Source organism: Astatotilapia calliptera, chromosome 1 (genome assembly GCF_964374335.1).
Source record: "Astatotilapia calliptera chromosome 1, fAstCal68.1, whole genome shotgun sequence".
NCBI lineage: Eukaryota > Metazoa > Chordata > Actinopteri > Cichliformes > Cichlidae > Astatotilapia > Astatotilapia calliptera.
Genome location: NC_137422.1, coordinates 6,515,774 through 6,537,557, shown reverse-complemented (window position 1 = coordinate 6,537,557; position 21,784 = coordinate 6,515,774). Strand labels below are relative to the sequence as shown.

General features: G+C 42.7%; 1 protein-coding gene and 1 long non-coding RNA gene across 3 annotated transcripts; one reads left to right on the top strand and one right to left on the bottom strand.

The window, feature by feature from the left end:
* Window positions 1-27: 27 nt before the first annotated feature.
* LOC145429497 (uncharacterized) lies at window positions 28-2,365 on the top strand. The gene is made up of 2 exons (XR_013909755.1): window positions 28-167; window positions 1,719-2,365. It is a non-coding gene; the product is annotated as an uncharacterized LOC145429497 (long non-coding RNA).
* wdhd1 (WD repeat and HMG-box DNA binding protein 1) lies at window positions 1,263-20,767 on the bottom strand. Of its 2 annotated transcripts, none has more exons than XM_026153466.2 (26): window positions 20,643-20,767; window positions 20,305-20,398; window positions 19,761-19,872; window positions 19,510-19,661; window positions 16,973-17,084; window positions 16,621-16,671; window positions 16,443-16,538; window positions 16,267-16,359; window positions 14,689-14,795; window positions 14,185-14,326; window positions 13,246-13,450; window positions 12,282-12,469; window positions 12,024-12,208; window positions 11,700-11,941; window positions 11,225-11,362; window positions 10,955-11,111; window positions 10,692-10,806; window positions 10,431-10,562; window positions 10,126-10,349; window positions 9,281-9,435; window positions 9,146-9,202; window positions 8,760-8,791; window positions 7,651-7,815; window positions 6,501-6,643; window positions 6,244-6,379; window positions 1,263-1,622 (listed from the first exon to the last, which is right to left on the bottom strand). In XM_026153466.2, the coding sequence occupies exons 2-26, from the start codon at window positions 20,379-20,381 to the stop codon at window positions 1,434-1,436; spliced, it is 3,405 nt and encodes a 1,134-aa protein (XP_026009251.2). In that variant the 5' UTR covers window positions 20,382-20,398; window positions 20,643-20,767; the 3' UTR covers window positions 1,263-1,433. The 2 variants fall into 2 exon arrangements, with proteins under 2 accessions (XP_026009251.2, XP_026009333.2); XM_026153548.2 differs by having other exon boundaries at window positions 13,246-13,447.
* Window positions 20,768-21,784: the final 1,017 nt, after the last annotated feature.

Below are 21,784 nucleotides of genomic sequence, written 5' to 3'. Positions count from 1 at the left end.
AGTGGGCGACACGGTTGCAGCCTCAGCATCCTTTATAACAGCAGGATAATCCAGAGCGAGCTCCTATTGGCTAGCCAGATCTGAAGGGGCGGGGCCAGACCCCCCTTTGACCGCTATCTGCTTTGACTGTGACCTGCTGCTTGGAATCATTCTGCAGTTTGTGGAAGGTAACAAAGTGCATTCAGTGTGTTTATTACTATGGCCAGATTACATAACAGCGACCACTGACCTCTCTTAGACAGGAGCACGGTTCTAACTGTGCTGCTTACAGTCCTTCATCTCTTCAATCATACATGTATCAGTGTCTGAGTATATTACAAAGCCTTTCGCCAATCTTCGTTTTCTTTTTCGAGTATCTGTTGATTTTGTTTTTTCTTTAGACTTTTAAAACACAGGCTCAGGAGGGCTGTGAGGCACTCTCTGCACCACTGTTGGGGATATGTTATTGCCAAGTAATAAGTACGAAGTAATAAGTACGTAATAGTGCCCTAGTTTTCCTTTTCAAACAGACTGTATATAAAAGATGCCTGTAGCCACTGTGCTATGCTGTCCTGAGTGTTTTTATAGTCGCCTCTTCACACATCGAATGAGGGGTGGTTCTGTAAAACCAAGAACTCAAGCTCATTGATTAATAACTTCTTTAGTCACTGCCGCTGCCCCCAGGTATACCCTGGTTTGTCCTCCATTCTGATTCTAATATTGACAAAAGTTTTCAAAATGAACTAAAACACTGAACCCAAACGTTTCCTGAGCTCACAGAGCTAGGGAGCCAAAGACCATTTCTCTGACTTCGACAAAGAGAAGTCTTTGTGCACATCCACAGCACTTCTGAGACTCTAAAGCCACATCCATCTTTTAAGTACAGTCTTGTATTTTGTTTAATTAGAATTACCACATGTTAGTAAGATGGCATAGAGTACAGCCTCTGTATCTTGAAAGTATTTTCATGTCTTCATGGAAAAAGCAAAAAAACAAAACAAAAACAAAACCCAGAAGAACGCCACTTTAGATTTCATCATAAACCCCCAATGCTTAGGGAAGCTTTAAATGTAGCAATAGTTTGCCTAAGCTGTCACTCAGCAAGAAATTAACAGGATTGTTGCTGGTTATGTCACAAAAGGGATACTGCCGAGCACCTTCACAGAGAGCTAAAGTCGGTATATTCAAACGCAGAGGTAAGGTAGGCCCTCAAACTTAGAAATCCTCTTTTGATATTTGAATTGATTAATAAGCTGTACAAAATTAAATCACAGACTAACATGTGAACTAACAAACATTTACATTTATTAAATTGTTAAAATACAGTAAGTGTAAAAAACAAACAAAGAAAAAAAAAAGAAGAACCAAGTGTACATTTTTACTGAACATCACTCATCCGTCTCCAACACTGAGGGCAGTTGTTGATATACATGCGATCTCCGTCCACTGGAGGTTTAGTTTTGGTTAAACGCAAACACTGAAAGCTTGGAAGAGGGATCCAAAGACGACTTCTTCTTGGCACTACTTTCATCAGCTTCGGCCTTTTCATTTTCACTTTCCAAGCCTTCTCCTCCTTCTGCTCTTTTCCTCTTCTTCAGATCTGCTGCGTCTCCGCTCTGGCCTTTAGCTCTTTCTGTCCATGACTAAAAGGGGGGGGGGGGGATAGAATAGACAAGGATCGCACATGTTAATTACTGCACATTACAAAAACAAAAAATTGTATTGTTGTTTCTATACAGGCTCCAAACAACCTACGTGATGATGACGAAACGCACACATGGGCACTCGGGCGTGCAGTTTGAAATTGCATCCTGTCACGTATAATCACTATTGACAGCATGCATCTCTTTGGCCTGCTGGCTCTTTCCCTCCTCGAGCCCCCTCCTTTTCTCTAAGCCGACACAAAAGGAAGCGCTTTTCTGGACGTAATGGAGCCAGGATGAATCATCAGGCCTGGTGTGTGCAGTGCCAGCAACACACACGCACACACACACACTCTACACCTCCAGTGCTTAATGAAACACTGTCATTAACCCATGCATATTCACACAAGCAAACACACACACAAATGGCACCATTACAGAGCTGGTAGATGGTACAAGCTTTGACATATCACTAATCAGCTTCTGCTTTATTGAATATGGACTGAATAATTTTATCAACACACACTCGCGCACACACAGACACACACACACAATGGTCGAGCCGTTTTAGGCTAAAGTTAAGCCTGCAGGGCCATCATCTAGGTTCTTTTTTCTGTAAACATACAGCTGAAATGCACTTATACAAGTTAATAAAAATCATATCAACTCCTTTGGTTCAAACTTGAAAGAAAATTTCATTTTTTTTTAAAATGTGAATGTTTAAATAAAATAACTGGCAGGTATGAAATGATGTCTTGTTCATGCTGACCATATTTTCCTCTGGCACTGGTCAATATTTCTTTTTGTTGTCTGACTAATTTTAGCTAATACGGTCAAACGCTAACTAATGTGGTCAGCGGCTAGCCCGCTAACTTTAGCTTTGGGGCTCGCTAACCCTGTTGCAAACAAAATACCATGTTAACCCACAGCTACAGTCTGTGTTGTGTTGGGAGCCGGTTGTTTTTTGACATTTGTGGTAAGTGGACTTTTCTAAGCTACTGTTAGCTAGTTTTGCTCACTGTTGACACTGTGAGCTTAATGGTTTCCTTATGGTCACTGCATCTTTTGTGTCAGGTGCCAACTGTGATGTCACTACAGCTACCGGTCTATACTGGTGCTCACTTGTGCCGGATATGCTTCAGTCTTCTCCTGAACGGTAGGTGTTGCTTCTCAGCAAAAAAAAACAAACCAAAAAACCAAAACACCCCCCCCCCCCTTAAGTATCAATGAGGTAGAAACAAGAAACAAAGGTATTGCGGGTTTTTTTTTTTTTTAAGTTTTCTACAGTTAGTCTCATCTTTTCAAACTGTTGCGGCTGTGTTTGTTGGTGTCAAACGGGCTGGCCCGAGTACTTCAGAAACTGCTGATCTGCAGTTTTCCTGAACAACCATCTCTAGCGTTCAAAGAGAATGGTGTGAAAAACAGAAAATATCCAACAATATTCAGCTAAGAACAAGAAAGTGTGCAATTTCACACATGCCTGCCAAAAGAGGACTGGTGGATTGGAAAAACACTGCCTGGTCTGAATGAGTCTCAATTTCTGCTGCATGCTAGGGTCAAAATTTGACAGGAAGAACAAGAGAGTGTGGATATAACCCACCCAGTATTTAAACAGTTTAGACTGGTTACAATCGTGGTGTTCCGCTGTAGGAATATTTTCTTGGCACACTCTGGGGGTCGCTTTGTATTAACTGAGAATCATTTAAACTCCGCAGCCTACACGAGCATTGTGGCTGGCCATGTCCATCCCTTTATAACCACAGTGTTTTTCTAATATGACTACATCATTTTCTGATGACTACATCTGGCAACGTAACTTATCATGTCGCAAAGCTCAGATCATATTAAACTGGTTTCTTGAACATGGCAATGACTCTAATGATCTTGCATGGCCTCAATCTAACAGAGCACCTTTTGAATGTGGTGGAAACTGGAATGTGCATCATGGGTGTGCAGCCGACACTCTGGATTCATCTTTCAGAACAGCTGAAAATTCGGATCAGAATTATGCTCCTGCTGATTGACCAGCCGATCGTCTCTCATGCATCAATGCTTTGCGCCCTCAGTGCCCAAACACACTTGACTGGGCTCCCAGGCAACAGGCATCCCCTCACCCCCACTTCCTCGTCATCCAGCTTTCTGCTGAGAGTCTTGATGTATGCAGGGTCAGGGCCAGTGTACCACAGAAGCACTCGGCTGGATGAAAGGACGAGGCGTGTCATTAGTGGCACAACCACCCTCATTCACTCACCTATTGACTGACCACAGCTGAGACACAGCATTTCAGAGAAAAGTGGTTAAAACCAAGCACTGGATTTCTTTTCTTTTTTTTGTTAATGTGACCCTGCAGGACTCTAATAACAGTACAACTTAATCGAGTGTTAAACTTTTGAATACATTTCTTTATATCTAGGAATCTACTTATCTATTTTATTCAAATCTGTAGACCTGCAGTCATTTTTAAAAATAAAAAGCTTCAGCAGGTTGGACAGCTCAAGCGGTACTGATGAGACTATTCGAAGCAGTTATGCTGGTTAGACTAGTGATGGGTGAGTTTTCAGATGAGCTGTTGCTGGGAAGCGGTACAACTAGCTCCCATGTTCTCAGCTTCTCATTAAAATGCGAAAAACATTTCAGTGCTTGGGAGGAAGAGAAGAGTACACGTATGGATACATTTCTCATTTGATGTGAAAGAAAATAAGACACTTTGTAAACAGTGTGGAGCAGCTATCAGCACAACACACTCTTACATTTTATATGTTATTCACCTGAACCAATTTCAGATCGAGTTTACTATAATTTTATGATATTTTCTCAACTGAAACTAGACTAAAGCTAAAAGAATTTAGATGGTTAAATTATGAGTAACACTAAATTCTAATTTGCTGAACACGTGACCATCTTTGATTTCTGAATGGGAATCAGCTTGGACTAGAAATATGGCCAAAAGCTGAAGTCAGCTTATGAAAACTGCAAATTGTGCACACCCACATAAAACTTTAAAGAATCCTTACAAGCGGAGGGCTGAAAATGGGATTCTCTGCATTTACAATTTCAGTTGGGTTACTGAAATTATAGACAAGGGTGTCAACGGGGGCTCCGGGGGTTGAGGATCAACCTGCCAAAGACTCCAATCACTGGACAGTAGAGCTGGGCGATATGAGATTTTTTCATATCACGATATGTTTTTTTCATTTCAGGCGATAACGATATCTATCATGATATGAGCCAAATAACTATATTTGTAAGATTTAAATGTGCCGTTGCTCACAAGTAAAATGTGAAATAATCAGCAGCTTGTTTTTATTTAAATATTTATTTCCCATAATAAGTTCAACAGGGTAGATGTACTTAAGGAACATGAGACTTTTTCAGATAAATAAAGGCAAATATTGCAAACTACACAAAAGGCAGCCGCTAAAGCGTTTAAGTTTCAAAATAGAACAAACGAAACAGACTAAATTGTCAATTCCACTTAGAAACAAAATATTAATTCTAAAAATAAATCTTAGTTTGTTTTACAGAAGAACAGACAAAACTGACTAACTTTTGTCAATATCAAATAAACTGAGAACTAAAAGGAAATTCTCAATCTCTCCTTGTTGTATAGCTTAGCTTTTCAAACAGTTTTAACAGTTACTTTAGTCTGACAAAAGCCGAATGACGAATTAGCGCTTCCAGTCAGAGACTGAGGCTACGTCCACACGTACACGGGTATTTTTGAAAACGGAGATTTTCCGTTTTCGTTTTAAAAAATAATCCCGTCCACACATAAAGGCAGAAATGAAGGAAAACGCTGCTATGAACATGCCAAAGTAGCAGGTGGCGCTAGATTCCTAACCGTGCAGAAATGTTGGCCAATCAGAAGTCTAGAAGCCTCGGTGGGAAAAAGTAAACAAAGCTGGGGCATAGAAGCAGAACCGAGTCGTATGTGTGGACGGACAGTAACTGTGTGTATATGTAAGCATTTAAACACTGCAGAGAGTAGAATTAACAGTAACAGTATTGTAGAAATTCATTTCACCGAAACAATAACGTGGCACAGTGTGACGCATGCACCAGTTTATTGTATTTCCAGACTTGCTTTCGGCACAATTTACAGTGCACGCTACTCTGTTTTTTGTCAGACTTGAAATAGCCGAAATACCTTCACACTACGGAACTTCTATGGCTCTTCTGTTCGACAATCTCTCCGGCATTGGAACCATCATCTGTTTTCTCTTCGGTCACGCTCGGTTGATTTTTCTAGTCAGCACACTCATTTCCTCCATTATGCGCTGGCTCCATTACCCGCTGGCTGCTTCCCAAACAAACACACGTGCGGCGTGGCACTTGTGCTGTACGTAACAAGTCACGCGACGTGACGCTGCGGCTGTGATTGGTTCGGCTCTGCGCTACTTGATTTGGATTGGCTGACCCTTTTTTTTTTTTTTTTTTTTTTTTAAGAGGACAAGAGCGGCGAGGTCTATCGCGATAGCTTAATTTCTCTATCGAGTAAAAGTTATATCGCGATACATATCGTTATCGTTCTATCGCCCAGCTCTACTGGACAGCTTTCGAAATTTTTGACATCACTGTTTTAGCAACCCCCCTCCTCTCTAAAACCCTCGATGTGTTATACCAGTCTCTCCTCCGCCGACAGCGTCCTGAAGCGTCCCATAGCCTCCTTGATGACGTCGGTCTCTTCCAGGTCAGGGTTGTTGGCTAGGATACTTTTCCTGTTCTCCTCCAACCAAAGCTGGAAGCCTGTCTTTGGCCTAAATGCACAGAGAAAACGAGAAATACTGCCCTGTTTAAAAACGCTCTACATGTAGAATCTGTTTTTGAACATCCCAGTGTTCGAAGGGTCTAACCGTTTCTTTCTTTGAAATCTTTTACCTCTTGTTTTCAGAGTTATCTGCAGGTGGTCCTGGAGGCGGGGTGTCTGGTTGTTTCTGCAGATTTGCAGCTTGCTCTGTATTCTCCTGAACCTTCTTATTAGCTGTCTTTGTGGCAGCCATCTGCAGCAGAGTAGACTGAGTCTTCACAGGAAAAAAAGGACATTTTATTGTTTTGAAAGATGCATTATCTTTTCCAGGTACTATCATTTGAACTGGTAGTTGACTTCAGAGGGAGGAAGTACGAGCTGCAGCCTGTCAGCATCAACGGGGAGTGCGTGGAAAGGGTCTCCAGTTTCAAGTTTCTGGGTGTGCACATAGACACAGACCTCCAATGGAGCTCTAACACCTCTGCGGTCTTAAAGAAGGCCCAACAGCGTCTCCACTTTCTGAGAATCCTCAGAAAAATGGACCTGAAGAAGGAGCTGCTGACCGTCTTCTACCGCTGCTCCATTGAAAGTGTGCTGACATATTGCATCGGTGTGTGGTTCTCCAGCTGCACCACAGCACACAGAAAGGCACTCCAGAGGGTCATCAACATGGCCCAAAAAATAATTGGACATCCTCTTCCCTCCCTGAAGGACCTGTACAGCACTCGCTGTCTCAAGAGGGCACGCAGCATCCTACGGGACTGCACACACCCAGGACACCGGGTGTTTAAGCTGCTGCCGTCTGGCAGGAGGTTCAGGCTGCTGAGGTCCCGAACAAATAGACTCAAGGACAGCTTTTACAACAGGGCAATAGCCCTGATCAATGTAAATAGCTGACCTGACTGGATACCTCCCTGGACTTTTTAGGGGGAGGTAACAATGTTTAAAACGATAACAATAATATTTATATTTATAACAAGGTGCAATAATAATTAATGTGCAATAATAACAGTGTGCAATACACATACACTTATTCTTCTTTTTTATACTAAGTTAATATACTGTGTTGTGTTGTTTGTTACGTTGTGATGTGTCATATCGTGTTGTGTTGTGTTATATGTAGTGCCGACGTAGGACAGTTTTTCCAATTTCATTGTACTACTGTACTATGTATGACTGTGCAATGACAATAAAGAGTTATCTTATCTTATCTTATCTTATTTTGAGACCTCGGCACAGCTATGTGGAGACATGCTACAGCTTTAAATTCTGAGACGGTACCTTGGTTTTTGGCTTGGGGGCCAGAGGTTTGAGGATGGGACTTTTGCTGGGTTTCCCCCCAGAGCTGCTGAGCTGAGCTGACTTCTTGCTGGACGTCATGTTGTCCAGGATGTTTGTTACTCGCGGCTGACCGGATGAAGCTGACATTTTCCCCGAACCAGGAACCTGAACACACCAAACCAATAACAAAATTTAAAGAAATATCTTAAAGATATTGTATATGTTCCTTATAGTCAACAAATCACATGAAAAACAGCAACAACAAAAACAGTGCGTTTCTTCTTCTTCTTTGCCACTGACTCCAAGGTGACTGAGCCACACCCGGTGGCTTACCAGGTACTTTATTAAGAAGAAAGCCTGTATATAAAAGATGGAGGCAGGAAAGTGTTTCACCCATCGTTTTAGTTTTTATACTGTACTTAACTGAGCCTTGAAGGCTAGCCAATACTTAAACCCTGCCTTAGTGTTTATCTCACTAAAAAGAGAAGGAAAGAGAAGTCAGTGTGCAATGGGGTAGCTTTCTTACAGAGTTGTGTACAGATCTTTTTGCAACCCGAGTCAGCTCCTGCTGGCCAACAGAGGCTGCTGTTCAGACTCCACACGGTGCATTTAAAAGCAGCTCCACAGACAGACAGGAGAGATGAAAGTGATATCTGAGGAATAAGCTAAACCTTCTTAAGAACCACTTCTCTCTCTTTAAACCTCTTACAGTCTTTATTCATATTCAAAACCAAAAGAGTCCGTTGTCTTTTATTAATGGCTAAACATCAAAAAATGACTAAAAGCCTTTTTCCATTAGTACCTACTTGGATTGGCTTGAGCGAGTGGACTTGTTTTCTATTACAATCGAGTGCTATCTAATGTGTGTGGGGTCGCTATAGCAACACAGCCGAACGTCCTGTGACATCATCTGTGTGCACCACAAATGCCACAACAAAGGAGTTGGCAGTCTCATAAGACCTCATCAGATCGCCTGGAACCCCGGCCAAGCATGTTGTAAAAAAAAAGCACCTGGTACCGAGTCGCGTAGGTAATATTGGAAAAGGGCTATAATGAGACCACATCCTTGATTTTGACAAAATTAAAATCTAAGAAGTCACAGTTCTTACCTTAAAAGGATTTGCACGTCCCATTTTACCAACTGAAAAACAAGAGACACATTGGGAAGTGATTCAGATAAAACTGGCTGACCAAATTCTTCATTCAACACCTAATAACAGGTCCTGTTTCATATTTGAATATTAAAATGGGCTTGGGTGATGGGAGCGGCTGTCCCACTTTAATCTTACTCTGAAAACCTTCCAACAACTGACAAAGACTTGAAATGAAATCAAACCCAGCTAAAACTCCACTGACAGAGACACCACAAGTGTACAACATGAGGAGGACAGTACATGGCCATTGGGTTATTTGGGTTATTTGTCCTACATCACGCTAAAGTGACTCACCATAATACCGAACATCTAAGCTGACTGACAGATATGCGTTTACTCACTTGGTGTCGGAGACGGCTTGATGGGTGAGCCGGCTTCTTTAGCAAACGGGTTCACACCTGACAGACATGGAGGAGGCGTGTTAGCATGTTAGCAGCAGCACTGGCAACTTGTGCAAAGTAAGAGGTGGAACTGACGTTTTTTTGTTTCTGTCGCCTCTTCCGGCTCCATCTCCTGTCTGTCCTCTTCCTCCATGAGCTCTTCTCCTCTTTCCTCCTCATCCTCTTGCTCCTCCTGCTGATTCTGTCTTCTGCTGTAACGTCCCCCCGCTGTGACGTCGGTGTGGCCATACCTGTGCAAAAAGAGAGCGAATACTGCTATTTTTAATCTGTTTGTAAACTATAAAATAAATTGGAGGAGACTGATGAAGGTTTTACACTTAAAATGCTGCAATAAATGTTACATGGTTGATATTTGTTCTTCCTTCATCCATATAAAAATAACATAAATAACCTATTTAAAAAAAAGTGTTTAAGGTTTCACATCATAAAAGAGCTCTGCTTTTTTTTCTTCTCTCACCCCAACCGGTCGCAGCAGATGGCCCCGCCCCTCCCTGAGCCTGGTTCTGCCGGAGGTTTCTTCCTGCTAAAAGGGAGTTTTTCCTTCCCACTGTCGTACAAAGTGCTTGCTCATAAGGGGTCATATGATTGTTGGGTTTTTCCTCTGTATCAATTATGTACGATCTACAGTACAATATAAAGCGCCTTGAGGCGACTGTTGTTGTGGTGAATTGCTTTTTTAACCAAGTAACCATCTCGTTGAAGAACATGTATCAGCTGACCTGCTTTGATAAAGATAATTTTATTGAAATGACACACTCCTTGTGTGGTATCTATGCTGCGCTCAGCGGTGACGTGAAGTCGTCTGACAGTGCTATAGGGTAGTCACCCATAAAGGGTGAGGTTTGTTATTTTGGCCAAAGCCAGACAGTCCAGATTAATTTACACAAACAGTGAAAGTGATGCATGCTTTTTGACATTACCCAGAGCTCCGTCTCGTGCTGGAGTATTCAGGCTCCTCTTCCTGCTCCTCTTGCTCTTCTTCCTGCATCTGGTTGGATTTCTCCAGAGCAATCTCACTGAGCCGCTGTGCGAGGGCCATGCGTCTGGATCGGGATGCGTATCGTATGGCCAGAGTCACCACGTTCTGGGTCATCATCTCTGCCAGCTCCACACAGCGAAACTCTCGCTCCAGTTTGCAGGACAACTGTAAGAAAACAACAACTCTAAACAAATCTGTACTTTGGGAGTGTCTCGATCACCAAGTGTTTGCAGCATTCACACTTACTGCAAACATCTTCATGAGCAGCTCCTGCTGCTCCTTCTGGGACTGATTCTGAGCGTCTTCATCTATTTCGTAGCCGCTGGAGGACAGGAAGCTGTAGTGGTCGTGGAAAAGGACCGAACGCCAGAACTGCTCCTGAATAACAGCGGAGGATAGGCTCAGCTGTTACTGGATCCATGACACCACTGAGCCACCTGAAAAGATCTGAGGACTGGATTATTTCGATAACCCATTGTCCAGGTGCTCATTCTTGTGTTTATTTACCTCCATCTGCCCCTTCTCTGTTGTGGTCTGACACAGGGGCAGCTTGAAGGGTAGGATGGCCACGGCCGGTCTGGGCAGGGTGGGAGGATACCTGGAGCCTTTACATGGAATACACCTAACAGGACGAGGACAGAAGGAATGTCAGCCTCTAAGAAGCAATAATTAACCAGCATCGAGTATCGGCTCATATGCACCACTCAGTCACTTTTTATTTCCTGTTCAAACTGCTAAATCAATGAGCTGTGATGCAGATGAAAGCTCACCTGAGCTGCTGAGGGTTCTCGTGCACTCCAACCACCCAGTAGTGATCTGATTTGCTCTTGCAGGTCTCCCTGGTGTTGCACACTGGAGTCCATGTGTTGCCCAGGGAGCGGTTCAGCATTCGCACCACGCCGTCTGAATCCACATAGCACGGGGTACCTGAAAGACCACGAGATGTATTCCAGGACAGGTTGTTCCAAATCATCACCAGCAGCAAAGTAATGATGCTTCCCATGAGATTCTTTCACATTATAATATCTTGACATACTGACCCTGGGCTGTGAAGCCGAGCCAAGACAAGTACGATTTTTGAGAGAGGGGGAGGGGTTCGCCACTGATGAGTTGCCTCCTCTTTCGACTTAACTGCAGCAGCTGGACACCCAGAGCCTGTTCTCCATCAAAACCTGTAGCTGGTGGTGGAAAACGAGACACATGTAAAGAGCTGGAAGATAACACTGCAAACTGCAGTACTTATATTTGGAGAGAGTGGAAATTTCCAGATCACAGCTTAAGAGTGGGGGGTTGCCTTTACTCTCATCTCTTGTGCTGCACATTTTACATTTACACTCTGTGGTGACTCCATGTGGTGGAAAGTAAACTGAATGAACGGAACTGACATGCAACAATGACACACCGACAGTTACATCACAAAGCTAAGAATAAATAAATAATTCCTAATTTTATTTTTGAACCATACAAGCACATGCAATGTGCTGATTATCACAGAGGAGTGTGTGTGTCTCTAACCCCGATGGTAGACGACGAGCAGCTGCTCTCCATGTCCTGCCATGCAGACCACAGGCCCTGGCAGGCTGAACAATTCTCTCTGTACTCCTCCGATGGAGAAGAGCCTGATCATCAGCGTGCTGGTGGCGACTGCTGCCCAGCCTTGACCCAGACAAAGCGCCCTCACGTCCTCCCCTTTAGGAAGGTCGACCATCCACTCCTTATTGGTGTCCCACGAGGAGAAGTGAAGGCACTGCAGCTTACTGGAGAGAGAGAGGGGGAAAATACTGAAAGGGGAGAAATAAATAAATAAATCCCCAGAAGCAGGTCAGGTGGAAGTTTTACCTAGCGAGCTCTTCTGTGCTGGGGCAGGCCAGCAGCACGGCCTCCTGGGAGAGATCAGCCACGGTGTGACCCAGTGAGTTGGTGAGGTGCATGGCGTGGTGCACGGCCGTGTCGTGAAACTCCACATCGATGGCGTTGTCCTGCTCGTCGTTGTAGCCTCGCACTATACCCACGGAGTTCCACATCTGAGGCACAGTTTGCTGTTATGACATGCGAGCAACTCAGATTTACAGTGTAATGACTCTCAGTGTGTCCTACCATGAAGCGGTGTGTGAGATGTGCAGGGGTGGAGCCTGGCTGGAAGGCTTTCTGGGGAGGAGTTGGCACGGGCCCCTCGTAGACAGGACGCAGGGGCACCACTGGGGCTGCTGCAGGCGCCACAGAACTGCCTGCGTCATTGTCGTCGTCCCCCAATTTGTCCTGACCAAGCTTCAGTGATCCTGTGTCTGAATGAAAAAAACAAAAAAATAAATGGAGTAATTTCAGGTGATGTCTCCATTCATGTGCGATGTATGCTGAGACATGCTGCGATGATCACAGTTTCACTTCTTCTAAAATCTGAACACCTTGTAACTTTAATCACCTAATTATTTTTTTCCCCCATAGATTAACATTACCAGTTAAAGACAGCAATAGGCTAACCTGCACAAAGACAAACTTCACTGCCTTCTCCACTAGATAGTGCTGACTTTAGGAAACATTTGCTTTGCTTATAATGATGACAAACATAACGATAATTAACAGGTTAAACATTGACTGCAGGTGGTGGAAATTCATGCAAACAGTTGTAACTGTGCCTCTTGAGCCTGAAATCCAAGTTCATGCTACAGACTTTCTGATCAAAATTCAAATAAAAACTCTAAACACTTGTTTTGATGTTGAACTTTTGCAATTGAGCTCTTTAGTTAAGATTTTTTTTTTTGCTTCTTTCACAAAGTCGAATCTGTTTTTTTCTGCACACAGAAAAACTTTTAGCCTTCCCTTCGCAAGAATTTCTAATTTCCTAATCTCGATCTTTGAACGTTGCGTTTCCTGTGTTTTGTAATACACTTTCAATTATTTCTGACATTTTAAGGACCAAACTATTGCTCGAGAACATAACTGCAAGATCAATAAATGATGAAAATAATAGTTAGGTACAGCAGGAGTTTGTGATGGCCAGATCACCTCGCTTTTATCTTCCATCTGTATTCGCCCCCTCAATGACCCCATCTTCACCCACCTAGTGAGTTCTCGTCGTCCAGGAACGCTCCTCTGTTCTTCACCCGCCCAGTCGCAGGCACCAGGAAATCGTCATCGTCATCGTCCCAGCCAACGGCTTTCTTAGCTGGAGACTTTGTGTCACTCAGTCCTTCATCCATCAGTCTGTCATCGTCATCATCAAACAGGTCATCATAGTCTTTTGCAGGATTTTTTGCAGCGACCTGCTGAAAGTCCATGACAGATTTAAGCAGCTTGAATTTAACTGAACAAAAGAAAAAAAGGGAGACTTTGAAGCTGGGCGTGTTTACAGTTGTGTTATGAACTAACCGCAAACAACGCTCAACTGGTTATAAATGCAATCTGGTAACTTAACAATCTATGGACGCTGTTGTTCCTGAACAAAGAATATGCAATAGCACTAAAAGGCATTAAAAAACTCTGGGGCCTCTGGATGTCTGGGGCCTGGATCTCCTCCATACCTGCTTCATGCCCTGGGGGACGGGGCTGTGGCTCCCCACACTCCCTAGCAGATCGTTACATGGAGAAACCTTTGGAATACAAGCATGCTGATCCACACAGGTGTGCACACAGGTGTACACTCGGGTGTTCACAGACGCAGACTACAGCTTTCTTGGTAAAATAAATCCGCTTGGCATCTTTCTTGGTCGTAAGACAACAATTCTGATGGCTAAAGATCCAAACGGGACAAAAAAGAAAGATAAAAAAAAGAAAAGAAAAAAAAAGTAGTGATAACTTCCTGATTTTAAAGCTTTGACCTGTAAATTTATGTTTTACAAGTGACTTGTCTGTAGTTAGATTTCCTTTTATTACGGCAGAGATCTATCCCAGCTAATCTAATGAAGAAAGATAACCTGCAGAGCTGGATGAGTCTCAAAATCTTACTTCATGGTACAGGGATGTACAGAGGGGGTACAAAAAAAGGTTACTTGAGCAGTACCTTGGTCCTATTGTTATCAGCTGTGGAGGTGCCGAGTCCGTCCAGCAGGCCCAGGCAGCCCTCAGTGTCCGTGTAGGCAATATGGCTGCCTGATGGATGCCAGGCCAAACTGCACACTGTGAAGCCTTTCTCGTGTTTCTGCCTACAGCAGAGAGCAGAAAGCTTAAACTTTAGTGGTGAGCAACATCTACTGTTCAATGTTGCTTTTGGCAGAGACTACAAGAAGATTGACATCATCTGTGCATAAACTATATAAAGAGACACAAGCCCAAGAAAGAACACACGATTTGTTTAATACAAATACTGGGGGAGGGGAAAAACACATAATAAACTATTCCTTTAATGATGACACCAACCTTTAAGTCTCGGTTATCTTTAGCCCTCAAGCACTGGGAACCAAGGTAAACAATTTCATCAGCATCAGTCCCCTAAACTGGTTTACCCTTTACCCGTCATATATATGCTTTTAAATTCACTCAGCGTCTGCACAGCTTTGTTTCCTACCTTTCCACACACAGCTTGCTGTTCACGTCCCACACTGTAAGTAAACCCCCCACGCAGCCAGCTGCCAGGAAACGCTCGCAAGGAGACCAAGACACCACGTTAATGGGCTGCAAAAATTAAGGAGGGGAAATCAAATTTAAGAAAAAAGAAAAATAATGATTGAGTTGTTTCGGCTATTTAATATCTAAATAACTCACTCACTGGTTTTAATAATAAAACAAACAAACAAACAAACAAACAGTAAAAACTCCCACAAAGGGGTTTAAAATAAATTAAATAAACCTTTAATGAAATAAAACTACCATTCAATTCTTCTTTAAGGTCAAACTAAGAAGTGAATAATATATATACACTAGGAACAAAAGTACCCGGCCACACCTGCTAAAAGGTATAGTCAGTATTTTTTTTAAGGTTATTTAAAACATAAAAGAACATTGTACTCAAAAATATCTCTTTATTTGTAATTACATCTTCCAACGAACTGATATGTTCTCATAAACATAGAATTAATCAATTAAAAATTCATACAAGGGGAAGAAGTGACTCATAAACTCGTATCAGACTCCTTTCACAAAGTTTTGAAGAGTAAATAGAATGAGTCCTGCTAAAGGGTGAGGTGCTGCAACAGGAAGCCATCATGGCAACAATGCAGTTAATTAAACTTCTTCCCTCCCAGATATTTCAGGATCTATTGTAAATGATATTGTTGCAAAGTGGAAGGGTTTAGGAACATGTCAAGTTACAGAGCGGGGTCACCAAGTGCTGAGGTGCACAGGGTGTAAAAGCCTCCAGCGCTCTGCTGACTCAGTAACTGCAGAGTTCAAACCTCCTCCTGTGGTGAGAGCTTCATGGTGTGGACTTCAATGGCTGAGCTGCACCTATACACAGTTAGTACTTTGTCCATATAGTACTTAAGCAGTCTCAAGCTAAACCTTCTTCAAAAAAATAATCGTATCTAGCCTTTTATCTTATCTAATCACAGAGTGGTTTCACACAGTGATTCTCCCATTGTATCAAACAGACCATTAAAATTTTACTTTGTATTTCTGTAGTGAATACTTTCTTTCTAAACCCAGAACTTTATTTTAAAACCTGTGTTTGCACTGTCTGTGCCTTTTGCAATTATCCTGCTGTGTAGTAAAGGCCATCCAGGTGGCAAGTCCAGTTCTACTATTTTATTAGCCTGGTCCTCAACATTAAATAAGTAATGCATGTCTGCGTGTTTCACCCTGCAGTGTACGAATTTAACTTGCATCTCAAGCTTGGTAGTGCTAGCTGATAACTTAACAGTCCACCCTTCAAACTAAATGTATTCATTTTTAATATAGAAGAAACATCCCAGTCCAACCAAAAATGTGATGTCCCAGATGCTGCTTCCTTCTTTAACATACAGTCTTTGGTCATGATGCCAAAAGCAGTGCTAAATATTGCTGTACTACTTAGCATTAGCATACAAATAGATCAGCATATTGATGTCCTAGACAGGATTGTGAGGCCATGTACACAGTTACAACAAATACTGCTTATACTGATAGTCAGGTGTAAAATGTGCACCACGTCGACAATACTGGACCTCACCTGTGCGAGCAGATCATCGGACAGAGTGCTCACGTGGTCCCAGGAGCCTCGCTCGTACAGGTGTACCTTGGTTTCAACAGGAACAGCTAAAAACTGACAAATGCAAATGTTTTGTTATTTTAGGACTGACGTCTTTCTCGCTCTCATTCAAGGCAGCAAAGAGACGTGTCACTAACCTTTCCCATCCCGGGCTGCCAGGCCAAACGACACAGAGACTTGGCGTTAGTGACGTCATTTGACTTCTGCAGCAGAGGCCAACTGATCACCTGAGTCTGAGAAAGAAGATAAAAATCATGTAGAAAATCAGAATTATGTGCATTTTTCTAATTGAAAAGTGCTGAAATGCTGATGTACCTGCTCCTCAATATTCCACACCACCACAGAGCCATCACAGCTAGCAGAGGCCTGAAAGACAAAGGCGACAGTGATGTGATGTACGACAGGTGTCCTCAGGTTATAAATTCTCTTCTCTCCTTTTTTTTTTTTTTTTTTTTTTTAAAAACACTGTGTGGTTCTCTTTTGTATTTATACATTTAAATGAAAACTCTAAATGGAAGCAACCACAGTAATATGATGAGGAACAATGGGGTGTGGGTTCATATTAAGTTGCAATGAAATGAAGATATTGTCCCATTTGTAACTCAACACAAATACTCACTTCAGCCTCTGTGTTGAATTTCTGCTTTCAGACACAAGGTTCACTCACCAAGAAGTCATCTTTGGGGTCAAAGGTGACGCTGAGGACAGGTGCCTCGTGACCCCTGAGTGTTTTCTGTTGACTGCTGTCTGACACCTCCACCACCTTAACCATGAAGTCACTGTGGAAAAAGGAGAAAGGTAAGCTGTGTTCACACGTCACCGACTGCCTGCCAGTGAGCAGCGGCATAGTTGAGAGGAAGGGTCCATCAGCTGTGACCTAACACAAGTGCAAATTGTCAAATCAATGAACAAGAGGAGCAAAACATCACAGATTTCCTTCACCGTCTACCAGAAGGTAGATGCCGAATCTGCCCTAACAGCCACAGATGCCTGAATCTGAACAATCAATCCCACTACTGAAATTACCAGGGTGAAAATAGCAGCATCAATACGGCACCTTGCTCTGTGCTTTTATTACTGTCATAAACCTGTTTAGGGCAAATCATTTCTGGCAGCAAATACACGTTTATCTCCAATCTGGACTAATCAGAAACCAATCCGCCTGCGAGCTGGAAACATCACAGCTGTGTGGAGCTGATTCTGCACTGAAGGAACAATAATGAACCTAATGGGATCACCTTGTGCTGTAGCCATAAACACGCACACACACACCTGGGGGGGGGGGGGGGGGGGGGGGGGGCATCCCGTTACGCACGACTGCCTCACCAGGTGCCACGGGAGAAATTGAGGCAGACGTGGACGTGCATGGTTTAGCAAAGCAGAAGTGACATTTGTTCATCTTTCAGCATCATTGGTGGAAAATATCACAGAAGCAACACATGAGTGTGTCTGGTCAGCTGTAACTCAATTAATTCTGAAGGTTTGCACCGGACATCAGGTCATGTCAGGTGTGAGGTCAGAGGTAGTCCAACTCTTCCAGCACATCAATACATGCCATTGCCAGAATGTTTGCTGTGTCTCCCAGCACAGTCTCAAGAAGACTCCAGTGCTGGGACAGTTAATCTAGGAGAGCTGGACAGGACAGTTTCTGGAGGGTGGCTTGAGGATCCTAGGTCCCCGACTGGGCCCTGTGCTCACTCTGTACTCACCATGGAGCCTGACTTACATTAGCCATTGAATACCAGAATTAACAGACAAGAGCAGGTACGTGTGAAAAGGTCTGGAGAAGCCGTAGAGAAAAGTTATACATTATTCAGCATGACCGATTTGGTGGTGGATCAGTGGCATATCCATGGAGGGATGCACAATTCTCTACAGGCTAGGCAACAAAACCATGACTGCTGCGCATCCTGGATTCCTCCCGTTGAGCACCGGGAGGCCTCATCTCATTTGAAATGTCCAAGCTGTGTAAACACTGGGCAGCAACAAATTCGGACCTGGACTGGGTTCTAATGGAACGTGAACTGGCCTTTCCATTTACCCCCATTGAGGTGTTGGCTCAAAAACCGTACAATAAAGGGAATAGAGCAGATAACCCTATTTTAAAGTTTTCAAAAATGGTGTGGCAAGAGGTTCACAAGAGCTGCAGTCTGTCCCCATGCTTTCAAAAATATGCACCCCTGTGGCACAACCCCAAAATAAAAATAGGTAAACAAGCAATTTATTGGCCACAGTGGCACAAAAAAGGCATAAGATTAATAAGTGATTTATATGAATATAACACACTCATGTCTTTTAATGATCTGACAGTAAAGTTTAACTTGGAAGGACCCGGCCATTTCTGGTGATATTTACAAATTAGAGACTGTCTGAAAGATATAATAAAGTTGTCTCAGGAGAAAAATCTCTACTTCCACCCTTACTTACAAAGGCAAAACAACACATGTAGAAGTCTTAAAAGTATTTGGGAGAAAAGATCTGGATTGTTCCTTTGACGAGGGAACATGGGATTCAGTCATCTCTGAAAATGCCTCATGTGGCGATAGTAAGCAGGCAGCTCCTGGAGCACGAAGGAACTGATATTACTGACTGCCCTCCAGAGCTCAGTGATGCCCTGGTCCAGATCAGGGAGAAAATCCCCTCCCCCATTATTGTCTCATTAGGAGCAGGACCCTACATTGTCAGGCACACATTAAAGTACACATTATTATGAGAGAAAAAAAAAGGCGGGTGGGGGACAGGGATAGCTCAATAGGTAAAGTGTTGGCCCTGTGATTGGAAGGTCAGGGGTTCGATTCCCCTGAACGGCTACCTTGAGGTACCCCTGAGCAAGGTACCGTCCCTACACACTGCTCCCCGGGTGCCCAATGGCAGCCCGCTGCTTCACTGAGTGAATGGGTTAAATGTAGAGAGAAATTTCCCCACGGGGGTCAATAAAGTATACATTATTATTACATGTAATATGCAGGGGCCATACAAACCACGAAGTACCATCTGAGCTGGAATGAATGAATGGACTGATGATGTGGCATCCTTTCATTCCTTACACACCATCCAGCCCATATCTGTATCTGGCAATGAGCCTGCAAAGTTAGTTATCTTTTAACCTTAATTAATGCTCCTTCAAATATCTAAGGTATTACTTTTATCCCGTTTTCATTTATATCATTTCAGTTCAGCACAAGCTAGCCAACTATCAAGTACCTGGACCCAGCTGCAACTCTCGAGCCAATGCTGTTGAAGGCGACGTGTGTGGCATTGGTGGTGAAGCGGGTCAAGATGCCGTCTGGATCGCCGTCAGGAAATGTGTGGATCTGCACGGTGTTGTTGGAGCTCGCCGTTACCAGCTTGCCATTCTGTGGAGCAGAGAACACATTGGTCCAAACATCACTTGTATGATGCAGAGTGTCACCGAATAATGATGACATCTGTAGAAAAGTCAGAGAAAATCCAACCTTCAGTGCCAGAGAGTAAGCCTTCTCCCCGACAGTGATAAACTTTGGATCATCATCATCCAGACTCTCCCAGATCCGAACATCTCCATCATTTCCGCAGGTTACAATGAACCTGTGGACAATTTGATCAGGCTAGTTTACAGAAACTTTGTGCAGCATAAGATTGATGAAATGATCTGTTTAAATTATTAAGTCTACCAGAAACCAAAATCAGGACTGTGAACGACTTCAGTTTAACGTGGCATAGAATTTAAATGAATCACATTTTACTCAGTTTCAGCCCATTGAAAGACTTGTGTTGTCATTGATGTCACTGTGAGACTGATGCGCTCAAGTTCATATGTACTTGCCTGGTCTGGTCTGACTAACCTGCGGGCTACACTAATAATTTAAAGGACATGTTTGTAAAGCAATACTTTCACAGGCTGTGGGCCGATCATAGGTAAAATCTGAGTCTTAAACGCAATCAGATCACAGCTTTACTTGTACATTAGCTGTCAAAGTCAGTGCTCAAAGGGAGACACTTTTTTGTTTTCAGACTCACCTCCCAGTGTCATCAAAGCACACCTCGGTGTGTCCTTCAGAGTGGCCGTAGCGCATCGGCTTCCTTTCACATGGCATTTTGACAAAGCACCAGACTGAAGAGAGGAGAAAACACGTGAAAACCTCTTCTTCTATCAAGTAACACAGTCTACACCTGCTCCTCCACCACTGCTGCCTTATTAACCCATGGAGAGCTAACAGCAGAGTTGAGCTAACGCTAACAATAGAGCTAAATATAGCCGACCACACTCCACGGTGTTCACGGCATCAGACACTAAACCACTGGAGGCAGTTTTACACTGAGCTGTGAACAGAGTATTTCGTTAGAAATCAACTTACACGTTTCTTGGGTGGACACACTCGGTCCTCTTCTCCTGAATCTCCCGCGCTGCGTTGAAAACAAGGAAACGTCACGTCACGACTCCCGCCAGCAACGTCATGACGCAAATTTTGTAATCCCTCCCACGTTTGAAGCAAGGATCGGGATTTGGGGTTTATTTATTTATTAATTCATTCATTTATCGAAAGGCTATTTACGACAGATTTTGGACAGTGGTTGAGACACACGCTGTTATTATTTTATTCCAGTGTTATCTAAGGAAATGTGCCTTAAAGCATTGAAACAGTATTTTAATTTTTCTGTCGTTTTCCGACAAATTTATTTTACACTACAGTTGGATGGTGCATGCAAGTGATACATACATTATATAATTATATAATTAGGCTCTTGTCTGTTAGAGGACTTTAAAATGTAATATTTTAATGTACACATTTTAATGTATTATCATTATTATTATTATTATTATTATTATTATTATTATTATTGTCAGTAGTAGTAGTATTATTATTTTAAGTCAGACAGGAGTCTTTCAGTTCATCTCACATTTATGATTCGAACAATACATGTGTTGTAATTTTAATTTAAAAAATAATTTTTTTAAAGAATGAATGAAAGAATATAATTTCACTTGATTCGCATTTGTTTGGATAATGCACATTCTATTTTTCAGACTGACGCTTTCCACTGTAACACACATGGAAACATAGTGAGGGTATAAGACTAAAGTCCATGTAAATATTCACTCAAAAAACCTTTTTGTTTAATTATTTATTTATATGAACCTTTTAATATATATAGATTATGCACCCCTCAGTGTTTTCTCAGGGGATACTTTGATTAGTGGAACAGGAAGTTCTCTGCTGGCAGACATCAGTGTGTCTGAATATTATATCATTGATGTGTAATATTGTACCAGGACATGTGAAGCAGGCCTAAAGCTTAGTTATGTGTTTTAGTCTACACAGGGCTGCCAAATGCAGTCATGTACTAACATAAAACCTCAAAAGCAAAGTTCTTGAACTTGGAAATCCACTGTAAGATGCATCCAATATAACAGCGCACGATGGCTTCGCGTTGCTGAAAACCTAAGCTCCTTAATCAGCTCCTATGAGACAACATTAATACTTTATGTACATGGGTC

Excerpts from the sequence above, each read along its gene's own strand:
- wdhd1 (XM_026153466.2), bottom strand. The coding sequence starts at position 20,381 with ATGCCATGTGAAAGGAAGCCGATGCGCTACGGCCACTCTGAAGGACAC. Across the intron at positions 19,873-20,304 it reads TGCTTTGATGACACTGGGAG|GTTCATTGTAACCTGCGGAA; the intron begins GTGAGTCTGAAA and ends AATTGTCCACAG. Across the intron at positions 10,350-10,430 it reads TGCTCATGAAGATGTTTGCA|TTGTCCTGCAAACTGGAGCG; the intron begins GTAAGTGTGAAT and ends GTTTTCTTACAG.